Source organism: Haplochromis burtoni, unplaced genomic scaffold (genome assembly GCF_018398535.1).
Source record: "Haplochromis burtoni strain Fernald_Lab_line unplaced genomic scaffold, NCSU_Asbu1 Contig_100, whole genome shotgun sequence".
Taxonomy (NCBI): Eukaryota; Metazoa; Chordata; class Actinopteri; order Cichliformes; family Cichlidae; genus Haplochromis; species Haplochromis burtoni.
The window spans coordinates 1045123-1057236 of record NW_024582461.1 but is presented as its reverse complement, the minus strand read 5'-3'; the positions used below and the strand labels follow the sequence as shown (position 1 = coordinate 1057236).

Here is a 12114-nt window from a genome sequence, read left to right as displayed (position 1 = left end):
TGAGGGAGGGATGGAGGAAGGGACAGAGGGAGGGGTGAGCTACAAGGCTGATGATGGATGAGAGGCTCCATCAGTAATGATTGCTTTTCAGAGGTTTTCAGCAAGACAGCAAGACAGGCCACAGGGCCACAGTGTATAAACAGGTGAGGGTGGGGATGGAGGACCACAAGCAGAGGTATTTTCTATAGATATAGTGTCATCGTGATATTCACAATGGTAAGAGAAGCTTATAGCCTCAATGGCCCCTTAAACAGCAGCACTTAGCTGCTCTTATTTGTTGCCTTACCAACTTCAATTTTGTAATGTTAATGGTGATCTGGAGAGGTCTAACCAAGCTTTTTTCTTTGAGTCCTCCAGACCGTGAAAGAGTGCAAATCGATGAAAACTAATACGCAGAAAATGATGGAAGAGAAGCAAAGCCCATGAAACTAAAGCGCGAGAGCAGGAGGAGCGTCTCTGACCTGAGACTGATCGACTGATATGGTTCTTTAGGAAGTAGAGAGTAGAGGTCAAAATGTCTCCATGGATGCCTGGCTGTGTCTTTGGTTACCTGTGACCTGCGTCCTCGGTCGACATAGGTGCAGATGGGGTTGTAGGCGCCTGTCCCACACACATACAGGTGGGTCCGGTTCCAGGGCTCAATCAGACGGATGAAGTTACCACATTCCCCCTGAGAGACAGCAAAACAAAACAAAACACAGACAGCACAAGATAATGAAAATGCAGTAGATAAAGGGAGATGCTTAATATACAGTGCCCTACTGATGGTTAATAACTCCTCTGTCTGCCTTAAAAACATCACATCTATCACTTCCTCTGCTGGCTGGCTTTTGTTTGGCAGCGCTGTTCCGCTCTCTGTGTCAGGCTGGCTCTGGCTTCCAATCGGACCACACTCTCACAGGGAAAATGTTTCCAAACACCATTTAAGTGTGTGGCTGAAACCAAGGAAAGCAGCGCCTCTGAGATGTTAAGTGTGGTTGCTTCAGGGATTGAGGTTAAACCCAATTCAGTGTTCTGTCAAATTTGACAAATGGGAAAGATTTTGGTTAGAGCAAATAAGAGTGCTTGAATGAAAAAATGGGAAGAAATGAAAAGGTTTTGAAATCCAATTAACTTTTCTTTTTTTTTTTTTTTAGACAAACCATAAAGCCAAAAATGTGAAAAGCTCAACACTGATTGGCCTGAATTTAGAATTTTAATTTCTTAGTAGGGAAATTCAAGCAATGCCAATGTTTTCCTTTTTTGGACTAAAGACAAAGAGGTGCTCTCAGTGAGCACAGCTCTGTGCTTTCTAGGTTTTTTCCAATCTGTTTGCCTGACCAGCTGTCTGCCTTCCTGGTCACAATCCACCAAATCAAAATTCCAACTACAGAAATGTTCAAGCCGATAAGCTCTGTTCAGATTTGTCTGTCATGTTTTCTGCTAGTGACAGCTGGTGAAAAAGAAAGGATGAACCAAGTAGATAAAAAAGATTGTATGCAGGATGGGGGATGAGCCATTTTGGCAGATTTTAACAGCATGACAGATGCACAAGTCAGAGGTTTCAGAGGATGTGTTTTTGTGCGTGTGTGTGTGTTTACGCATGTGGGCCTGTGTGTATCATTCAGTGCACAGTTGTGCTCCCCCACAGAGAGCACAGTGGGGCTGATTGCCTTTGACCTCCTGCCTGAACCAACATCCCCTCTGAATTGCTTCTGAATTGTCATCATTTGTCATTCACTAAAGAGCGGCCAAGACTGCTGCGATGTCTTGCAGTAGCCGGTCTTATCTCTTATTCCCTTATTCTGTTGATGAAATTTCAAACCCATCCCCTCACACACATACACAGAAGCTGATACAGGCGCATATGAACATACGTAGGCCAATGTAGCCAGAGGCGCTGGGAGGCGTGGGTCACCAGACGTGCATAAATGAACATTCTAGTAGGATAAACAGCTGCCTGAGCTTTATACCAGCAGGAAGAGAAGGATTATTATCCACAGCCTCATCAAACTGTTGGTGCACCCTGACTGTGCCGTCTCTCACCCCTAGCATGGATAAAACAAGTGCATATGTGTGTGTTTGAGGGTAGGAGGGGGATCAACGTGTGAACGAAATCAAAGGAGAGGAATCTGGTTTTTAAATGAATTTCAATGATGAGTTTCCATCCCTTCTTTGTGGGGGCTGCACAGGAGGTGCAAGGAGATGTCTGAATGTCTCTGAACCCTTTTAAGACTTCATATGGGTCTGAGGCTTCCAGTGACCGATTCATTTTGGAAGCTTGTCTGAACAACAAAAGGTAAAATGATTACTGTGTGGAAAGAAAGGAAAAATAATGATAATAATTTGGCATTTCTAGACTGGTGTATTTTTTTTTTTTTGCAAGGTTCAAGTTCCTGCTTCAGCTAAATTGGTGGCATCTGTGTGCAATTAGCTATCAGGGATTCAGAGGCAGTAAATAAGAGCTTCATAACCAGTCACACATTTGGAGGAGCTTGAAAATGTCCTCTGTTAACCCCAGTCCAACATTAAAATTGGGAGCATCACCAAAAAAGACAGGATTAAAACACACTGTTAAATTTTAACAGGGGTAACCCTGGAAACAAAGTGTTTACTTGTGATAGTGTGATACCCATATAGCTATCTTTATAAACAGAGTGTAGAATCTGAATTTTTAAATTTCAGTTTGAAGTCCAGCTGAAGTCTGAGTGCTACTGAATAACCACATTAAATGCATTATAAGGATAATTGTAGCACGGTGTCTCCAGAAGCTATCACTTGTATGATGCTAGTGTGCCTTCAGCACTGATGATTTGATTTGAAAACTTGCAACAACCAAAAATTCAGTATTTAGATGAAAATCAATTAACAATAGTAAGTTTTTATAAATGAAACTAGAAAATGTTTGGGATTTTTGATTCGTCAGAATTGCTTTTTCTTTTAAATACTTACATTGATGTCTTTCCCTGACAAAACACATTCAGTCTTCCTTTGGGGGGCAACAGGCCAGTGGATCTGACAGTGAAAAATACACAAGCTGGTTAGCTGTAAACCCATGCCGAGCTTGGGCAGTTCAGTGTTTAGGTAGAAACTTTCTTACTATGAGAGGCTCCTTGTTGATGTCATGTAGATCCAGAGAGAGTATATAATCTTTGCTGCCCACATACATGCGGTCATGGTCCTCGTCCATGCGAAGGATCCGATAGTCGGTTGAATTCAGCAAAAAGGAGAAGTGGTGAGCAGTGCCGGTAGACTTCAGCTCTATAAAGGGGCAAAAAAAGTGCAAAAATAAATGTTTTTGTTCATACTGAACCTGCAATTACTGTAGTAGAAAAACACACAATAAAACTGGAAAACCCAAACCACAGACATAGTCTCAGGAATTGTGTGTCGGCTGCCTTTTTCTGGAACACATACGCACAAACACACAAAGTATTCTATTGTTAAAGACATGGCAACATACTAATGATGCCAAGCCTACCATCAAACTATCCAAGATTAATTTACAGATTATGTTTTTACCCCCCAATTACATCCTGCCATAATAGGGTTATGGTCAGACTAAATATGGGTACGGCGGGCTTGACTAAAGCAAGCAGACAAAAAATAACTCACGGGAATCCTAAATGAATGGCAAGAGAGACGCAAAAAATCAGTCACAAGTTATGGGAACAGTAAGAAGTCAAATACCACGCTGTTTATTACAACAGGCCACATGGTTGATAACATTCAGGGCCGTGGAGTCTGAACCTCAGTTGTAACAAGCTGTGAAGGGGATGATAGACTTTGTAACAATCTCCCCTGGTGAATTAGCCACGAATGAACCGATGTGCTCCCTGGGAAGCAAAACACCGCAGCATACTTTCCTCCATATCGCTGTTAAATCTATTTTGAAATGAAACTGATGGCTCACATACTGCACGGGGAGGCTCAGTGGTGTGAAAATGTGACTTTCAGTGCTGCTGTACAAAAAGCAGATTCCTCCCCCGATCCTCTTATTATCTTTGGAGCAGCTCTGATAAGTGTATCTGTTTCTCTTGTCTTTCAGAATTTGCTTTGTGAAAGCTGAGATAGTTCTGTTTGTAGAGAAAGCCCAAGGATCCCATGGAAGGCCTGTTCAGGTTCCACTTTAATGGGACCGTACAAATGCTCTTATGCTCTGTGTAGCCAAATCTAAGAGTCACTGGAGATGAAAAAGACTCCATATGGCAGCTATAACGACTTTCCTTAACCCGACCGAGGAAGAAAGTCTTACTTAGGGAAATAAAAGACAGCATGAAGTTCTCCACCTGCACGGGACATGTGGAAATACTGACATGAATCCTCTCCTAGAGAGCTTCTTCGCTGTTGGTTTGCTGAGCTCCTTCAGAAACTGTGAAATGCTGCAGTCACGGTGCAGCATCATGGTACGCGGGTAGTAAACAGAAACAGACGTGCCTGTCACCTGTGTAATTCTCATAAGATGCCTCCAAACACATTAAACAGTTTAATAGTAACCCCGATATGCGATTTTGCCATGCTGTGGTGAAAGTACACTTCAGGGGTTTTAATTTTAAGTCTATTCTGTTCCCCGAATCCTGAAAAAGCATTAAATCAGAAATAAGATGAACATTTTCTGAGGTTTGATTTTTTCAGTGTATTTGAGGGTTTCCAGGAAAGACTGCCATGTGTAATCCAGGATTACTGTATTCATGCAAAAGTCGCACTCACAAACACATAGATAGCATCCTAAGACAGTCGAGCACCAGACTTGTTCTATAAACATCTTCCATCTTCGTTTGCTAATCAACTAAACACAGCCTGTTATCTGCTGTGGCAAGCCCAGCAGTCAAACGATACTGGAACTTCAGCCGTGACCCCACATTTATCACCTCTGCACTCAGATCTACATGCACGGGCATCAGAAAGGGAGAGGACCGGCTGCCATAAATCAGACAGTTAGGTCACCAGACTAGACGGGCAGACAGACAGACAACCTACTACATTACAAGTAAACGTTCGCCTAAACATATCACCTGTTAATAGCAACCAGCTTCAAGTATCTGACAGCCTGTCATCTTTCTCTCTTGTGAATCTCCCATCCAGGATCACTGGATCGATGTGCTTCACCCCAAAGCAAATCAAATTTCATCCTGTCAGAAGTGACCTAATTAATCCAGATGTGGGGAAAAGGACCAGTCAATTGTATACTAAAAAAGCTGCACTGGGAAAACTCAACATGTATTAATATGGGAACCATGATTTAACAGATATTAACTGAGGTACCTGTCCAAGATTACATGTCACTTACACATCACCAGCATCCTAACATCTACAGCACTTCGGACTCATTCCATGTGCTGTGGATGTTTGTCTACATGAGGACTACAGCTCCTTCAGCTAAAATAGAACAAAGATTGAAATGGTGGATGAAATCACTTCTTTTGTAAAAATTAACTAAATTAATACAGATTTTACTTGCTATCAAATAATGTTTTTGTTCTGTTTTTTAATTTGTTGTTTGTGGTTGTATTTTGCTGGTTTCTGTATTTTAATTTATTAGAATCTATTTTAATCTACTGCTTCATTGATGTCTTTTTCTCTTTGTAAGGTGACCTTGTGTTTTAGAAAGGCGCCCTTAAATAAAATGTATTATTATTATTATTATAAACTCTTGGAAATCAGATATAAGATATCTATATTGCACAAAGTTAAAACTCGCAGGCCTAAAACACTCTTAAATGACAGTATTCTTTTTTTTAAATTCTGGCATATCTCAGTTATTGTGCTGAGCAATGGGGTAAAGTATATGACATCAATTAAAAACTCTTAACAACAATTAGGACAGCACACAAAGTGGGTTCAAGATATCGCACCATCTGAACTCCGTTAGTAAAACTTCATGATCTGCTTGACTTGAAAATTTGAGAATTATGTTCAAAGCAATACGTGATTACCTTTTGTGATTTATAGAAAATGGCAAGTTCAGTAGATCAGTTTAACGTCGTCGTGTTTATTTTGTTTCTCTCTTTTGAGCTTGTGAATGAACTCAGCTCAACTCAAAATACGACGTGAGATTTCTAAAGTATACTGGCTCCTCTCATCCTGACATTTTAGTCGGTGCAAATGACGTGGCAAGCTTTGACAAAGAAGAAACATTACATCCCTGCAAGGTGAGACACGCTAAAACACATTTACCTTGAAATAATGCCTGAGGTGTGGTGAGATTAGTGGTGAAGTATGGTAACAGTCCACCTCGAACCACACATACACTCTATTGTCAGCACAAATTCATCTTCTCAAAAAGCATTCCTGTGTGTTAAGGAGCTCAGACTAAATGGTCGTTTGAAGCAAAGAAAAACGCTCCAAAAAACAACAAAAAACAGGCATTTAACATGGAATTAAATGGCTGAATTTACCACCAGCTGGTACATTCAGCAATGATAGGGCACAAGTGCAATGATATTGCACCAGGTCCTGCATTTTTTTTTAAAGACCACAGAACCTCGTGTATATCACCCAGCTTCCCAGCAAGGTCTTTGTAATAATTACCAGACAGTCAGGCAGGCAGAACATTGTCTTTTTCTTTCTCTATGACCTTTCTCTAATTGCCTTCAGTTTGTTGAACAAAACTCAATCGACTCTGCAGAAATGTGAATAACACAGACTAGTCAACTGATCCTTTAGTTAGTCACCTATGTGATCCCTCTGCTCTGCTTTGAAGCTAAGGTATATAGGCTTTTATATACTTTATATTTTTATAGGCCAGTATTTGTACCATGGTGTGTTGTTCCTGGATCAACCCTAGTCAGGGTCCTCAAAAGGACATAAATGACCCCTGTTTTGTATCTATAAATAGATAATAAAACACGTACCACACAGACACCACTACGGCTTCTTTAATGCCTCTTTCAGCTTAAGCCCCTTCCTCACAATCAATCTGCACTTAGTACGAGGGAGCAGGCAACAGAAAATCCCGCATACCTGCCCAGGCATTCCCGGCATGTGGTCGAAATTTCCAAATTTACTTATGTTCACATTCTCCAAAAGTAAAGGTGTGGTTCTACCTTGTTGCAGCTTGTCTGCAGCCAAGCATGCAAGGATGTGTCCCTAAAAGTAACTTTATATATAAGACTGTCTGTAAAACTCCCTTGACTAGCACTGTAATTAATACCCTATGAACAGCTGAACTTGCTTTTCTGTAACCATATCGACAATCCAAGTTGTGCAAGATTACTGAAAATACTCTTTCACTTTTACCTGTTTAGAGTCCCAATAGGATGATCAACTTCATTGGTAAGCATTTGTTAAGTATGGTGATAGTAATTAAGCATAATGACTGCAAGCAAGGAAACTAGCTTGTCTGTGACTGTCAAATGTTCCACTAGAATTAGTGTGGTGTGGTTGCACATCCCAACTAGCCAGTTAGAATTTTGTTAAGACACGACCTTTGAACATCGGATGCAACAAGCCATCATTTCTTTCTTTTATTAATCTTTTTAGATTTGTGTAAATTTAGCACAAGCCAAACACATACTATGAAGTCATACCGACCTTTGACCACCAAATTCTGATTTCTTCATCTTTGAGTCCAAGTGGATGTTTATGCTAAATCTGAGGAAATTCCCACAAGGCATCCAAGAGATACCACATTTAGGACAAGCTGACAACACGATGAACCACTAAATGTCCACATATACTCACTTTACCTTATCGCCGTATAAACAAAAAGTGGTTTTAAAAGGAGGAATACACTGTACATACTCAACATCAAATTACAGCAAACAGCTTCGAGTAAAACAAAAAAAATTCTGTGTTGCTGTTTGAGCACAAATTAAACAAACAACGACAGCATGTTTATTTGTGCGCTTATAGCCACATAACAAACATACTGGAATTCAGGCCGTTTCACTAGCTAAACTCATCTGCTGCCCGTGTGACATACAGATATGATAAAAGAAGTGTCATTGTTTTTTGAAGCTTTCAAGCTTACCTTTAAAGAAAATATCTAGTTCTAAAATAAATAAAAATGAGCTGTGGATTAGCAGAGTTACTTCGGAAAACACTGACACACTTGCCATTTAGGTTCGAAGACTTTAATCTGCTTGAAGACGCATGCAGTCTAGGACTTTCTTTCATTCAGTGCATCTCTCAAGTGAATACTGAATGTCTGGGGCCAGTGTATCTTTGTGTGTTTGCACAGAATGGAGAGGTCATTGGGGATAAAAGAGCATCTGAACAGCGGTGGGAATGCTTATCAGCTCAACCCGACTTGGTGTTTGTCTTTCGTGTTTGCCTCAGTTCAGAACCTCATAATCAGCCTCTCACCACCCTTTGGGGTAAGGTCTATTGACTCACAACACATGTCACTGGAGCTGATTGCTGCTTACCTGCGCCTGTCAAGGAGAAATAATTGGCACCAGATTACATCTTATCTTAGAGCTTCCGGATGCTGTCACTCAGATGCTCTTCATGCTTGTCTGCTACTGATACACGGTATTAGTGTGTGTGTGCGTGCGCGAGTGTGTGTATGTGTGTGTGTGTGTGTGTGTGTGTGTGTGTGTGTGTGTGTGTGTGCTCACAGAGAAAGAGGTAGAGCTCTCTGATCCTCACATCAAATCAGAGACACCTGTCTCCCACTGCACAAATCGAAGGCAGGGAAAGATTGATTTAAGTTCACTTCCTGAGTGGAAATGAGAGATTATAACAAATCTATTTCTGCTGTTACAGATGACAGAAAAGGTTAATTAAAGCACATGGGAGAAGAAGATCCCTGGTTCAGCTGACAGCAAAGGTCATGCAGTTTCTCTGTATCTGGTCCACAAACCTGACCTTTGTTAAAGTTGCATTATATGGTATCTACAGTATATGACGTGATCAGAAACAAGAGCAACTACATCCAGAGACTGAAGAGGATTGACTTGCCTCATGGCTTTTGAACCCTCAGACAGAACAGCAAACATCAATCAGTTATTACTGTTGATTTTCTTTTTTAAAGGGTCAAAAAGCAAAAAATAACTTCAGGCTTTTTTAAAACACAGTGTAAGAGTTTTGATTGAAACATATTTAAATAACCAATACAAACGCTTGAGGCGGTTCCCGGTCCAGAACGGTGGCTTTTCTCTCTGTACACAGTGCCACAGACAGCTGTCCTCAGCAGAGTTGAGGGTGAAAGGTTAAAGGACATGAGGGGTCTGTGGTGAAAGCTCGCAGTGGCCTCCTTACATTCAGCAGAGCTGGGTGGTCATGATGATGTTTGGGTGGGGTGCTTAAAGAGGATGGGACCGGTGAGAGGTGGGATATTGAAAAGTCTGAATGGGGGAGGGCACAATTTTGTTGACTCTCTTCCTCTATAACGCTAAGCTCTAGATTTTAAAGAAAATAACTGGTTGTTCCTTACTTTGGTTTCGGTTTTATGCCATAGCATTGTGCGCTCTTGTGGCTGGCTGCTGTATGCACGAATGTTTGTGTACACGTATGGCTGGGATGGTGTTTATGCTGTGATAAAGCTGTTTGTTGTTGTAGCTGTGCCATCGCTTGCAGCGGGCTGGTCAGGATGGCGGCAGTGGTCAGTGGTGACAACCTAGTTTAGAAGGATTATGGAGAGGGCTGAATAATGAGACAGAGCGGGTGTGAATGAGTGAAAAATCCTCCTCTCCCCGGCTGACCTTTGGCCTGGCACTTAGAATAAATACTCTCCCTCTTTGTCAGCTGCACTAACACAGAGCCAGATGTATAAAGATCTCTCAAAGGAATCTTCTGATTCCTATTTATAGTTTTTTCCTGATTCTTGATTTGATTAGGAAAATTTGCATCTTTCTCAAGCCAAGTTGTCAGTGGAGCAGTTCCCTTCCTGCTGACTTTAGCCAGAACTGAACAAAGTGTAATTTCCATCATGTCTTTTGGCTTCCTTGTGTTGCAAGGTTATTGCCAGTATGCTGTTAGCTGGGGGCAATAAGAGGAGGGTAATTAGAAGGTAAATTTAGAGAGACCATTAGCAGCAAGTGTTGACTCAGGGTCTACTGGGGACAACTGCCACCTCTACCTTCTCCGGGTGTTCCACTCTCAGTCAAGCACTGAGAATCTACTCTATTCCCTATGGTGATTTTTCACCCACAACAGCAAATGTTACGGTAGAGGAGTGAGAATGGAAGGAGGAGTCCCCAGGGTAGAGGAGGCTGACAGCGAACCTAAGAACTTCCATTTATCAAAGCAGGCAGGAGAGAGCCATAGAAACTCTGAGTCAAACTCCATGAAAGCTCCTCTGTACAGCCAAGGCAGAGAGGCTGAGACTCCTCTAGAGCTGCTTGAGGGCCAAAAACAAAGCTCACAAAGGCACACAGAGGCTCTTCAATTCTAATCATGAGTTGGAGTGAGGACGAAAACACCCTGATTGTCTGCCCAGCTACACACAAACACTGATTAGGACCTCCGCTGCCAGGTTAGTTAAAAAACAAGAGATGGAAGAGAGACTTAAAAGTCAACAAAGTAATGAGCAAGTATGATCTTCATCAACAATATACAAACAGCACAAATACACAGAGATCAGCCACAACAACAAAAACACTGACGGCTAAGTGAAGAGCTTAGAAGTGATTAACATTAATCATCTTGCATGCAATGTTCTGATGGGAACCTTTGGGTCCTGGCATTCATGTGGGGTCTACTTCTTGGTAGGTACCACCCACGTAAACACTGATGCAAAATAAACACACTCCTTTATGGCAGACAGGCCTCCAAGCTCCCTAGATCCCAATCTTATTGACCACGAGATGCACCTGAACAAGAATGATCCATGGAGGCCCTAACTCACAACTCAAAGGACCAAAAGATTCACTACCAGCGTCAAAGTGCAAGACCGTCCTGCGGGTTTGGACACATCACACCTGTTGTGGCAACATAAGGTCAACAGATCAGTGTATTCCTTCATTGCCCAGGTAAAGTTTGTGTTTACGTTTTTGTTTATGGAGACTCATTTTAGCATTTCCTTTATTTATTTATTTTGCATCTAAGAAACTATGGCTTAAACAAACAGTGTATTGGTGAACAATCCCTTGGGTGGTGGTCAGCCTCATCAGATGAACTGGTCACGTGGTATGATGTAGTCCAACTCTAATATCTTGGACAGAAACTGGAAACTTTATTCTTCTTCTCTTCTGGAAATCCAGTTCACTCCACAGGCAGCCATATGTGGGAAGGTACAGGCACAAGTTTTTTCAGCAAATCCTCCTAAAGGTTTAATGTAAGTGACAAAAATATCTAGCGGCTGTAGAAATCGGGACTCTTGTCTCTCAGGGGGAATGGAGAAAACAGTGTTGCATTGTTTAAAAACCACACCGTCCACAGAGGAAGGTGGTCAGACAGATTTGGAGGTCACAGGAAACCACTGCTTATTTGAGGTTCTGAACTGACGGTCTTTTGTGACACCACAAATATCATTACAAATCTGATAAAAAGGGTTTTGTGCATTAATCAAGCATTGTAGTATTGTCCAATTGGAAAAACTCTTAATTCATGTCCAGATAAGCCAATAAACAATGCAACAATTTATATCAGCTGGGATCAAAACGAATGAACTTTTAAATTCATATTTTTGAGAAAATTACTTTTGAATTATTCCTTTAATTTACAAAATGAAACCAAATCATTTCCCAGAGAGGAGCGACATGTAAACAAATATCTCAAGATCATTTATCACGTTGCCATCCAGCAACAATTTCTTCACACTGAACATTTCCATCAGCCTTGCCCACCACCCAGAACAATGTGGGAATTCTTTAAAGATATATGCATACAGCTCTAGTAAATATATTATAGCAGCTATACCACCCCTATTTACATTAAATCATACCTGCTTAACGCCATTTTCATTTATCAACAAGCTTCCTCAAACACCTCTCATATTCTTTGGCTTGTCTGATCCTGCTAGTATCCACTAGCCTCTGTCTGCATACCAGCCCACTGAGATAACAAATGCCTTTTTTCTGCCGAATCTTTTTCTCTTTTCTTTGGCACCCAGCATGCTGCAGATGGAAAAGGTAGAGAAATGCGGGAAATGTGTTCAGTGAAGATGTATTTTGCTCCTGCTGTCACTCTTGTTCTTCACCCATTTAAATTAGATGTATAAAGAGGGTTCTCAAGTGGCATGTCTAATAA

General features: G+C 41.3%; 1 protein-coding gene across 1 annotated transcript in view; it reads right to left on the bottom strand.

Moving 5' to 3' along the window:
- sema3fa (sema domain, immunoglobulin domain (Ig), short basic domain, secreted, (semaphorin) 3Fa) overlaps positions 1–12114 on the bottom strand; it is a 46213-nt gene that overhangs the window by 15865 nt on the left and 18234 nt on the right. The window contains exons 3-5 of the mRNA XM_014335211.2: positions 3080–3240; positions 2932–2994; positions 551–670 (exon numbers count right to left, since the gene is read on the bottom strand). Of these exons, the coding sequence (XP_014190697.1) occupies positions 551–670; positions 2932–2994; positions 3080–3240 (344 nt within the window). The remainder of the gene's footprint in view (positions 1–550; positions 671–2931; positions 2995–3079; positions 3241–12114) is intronic.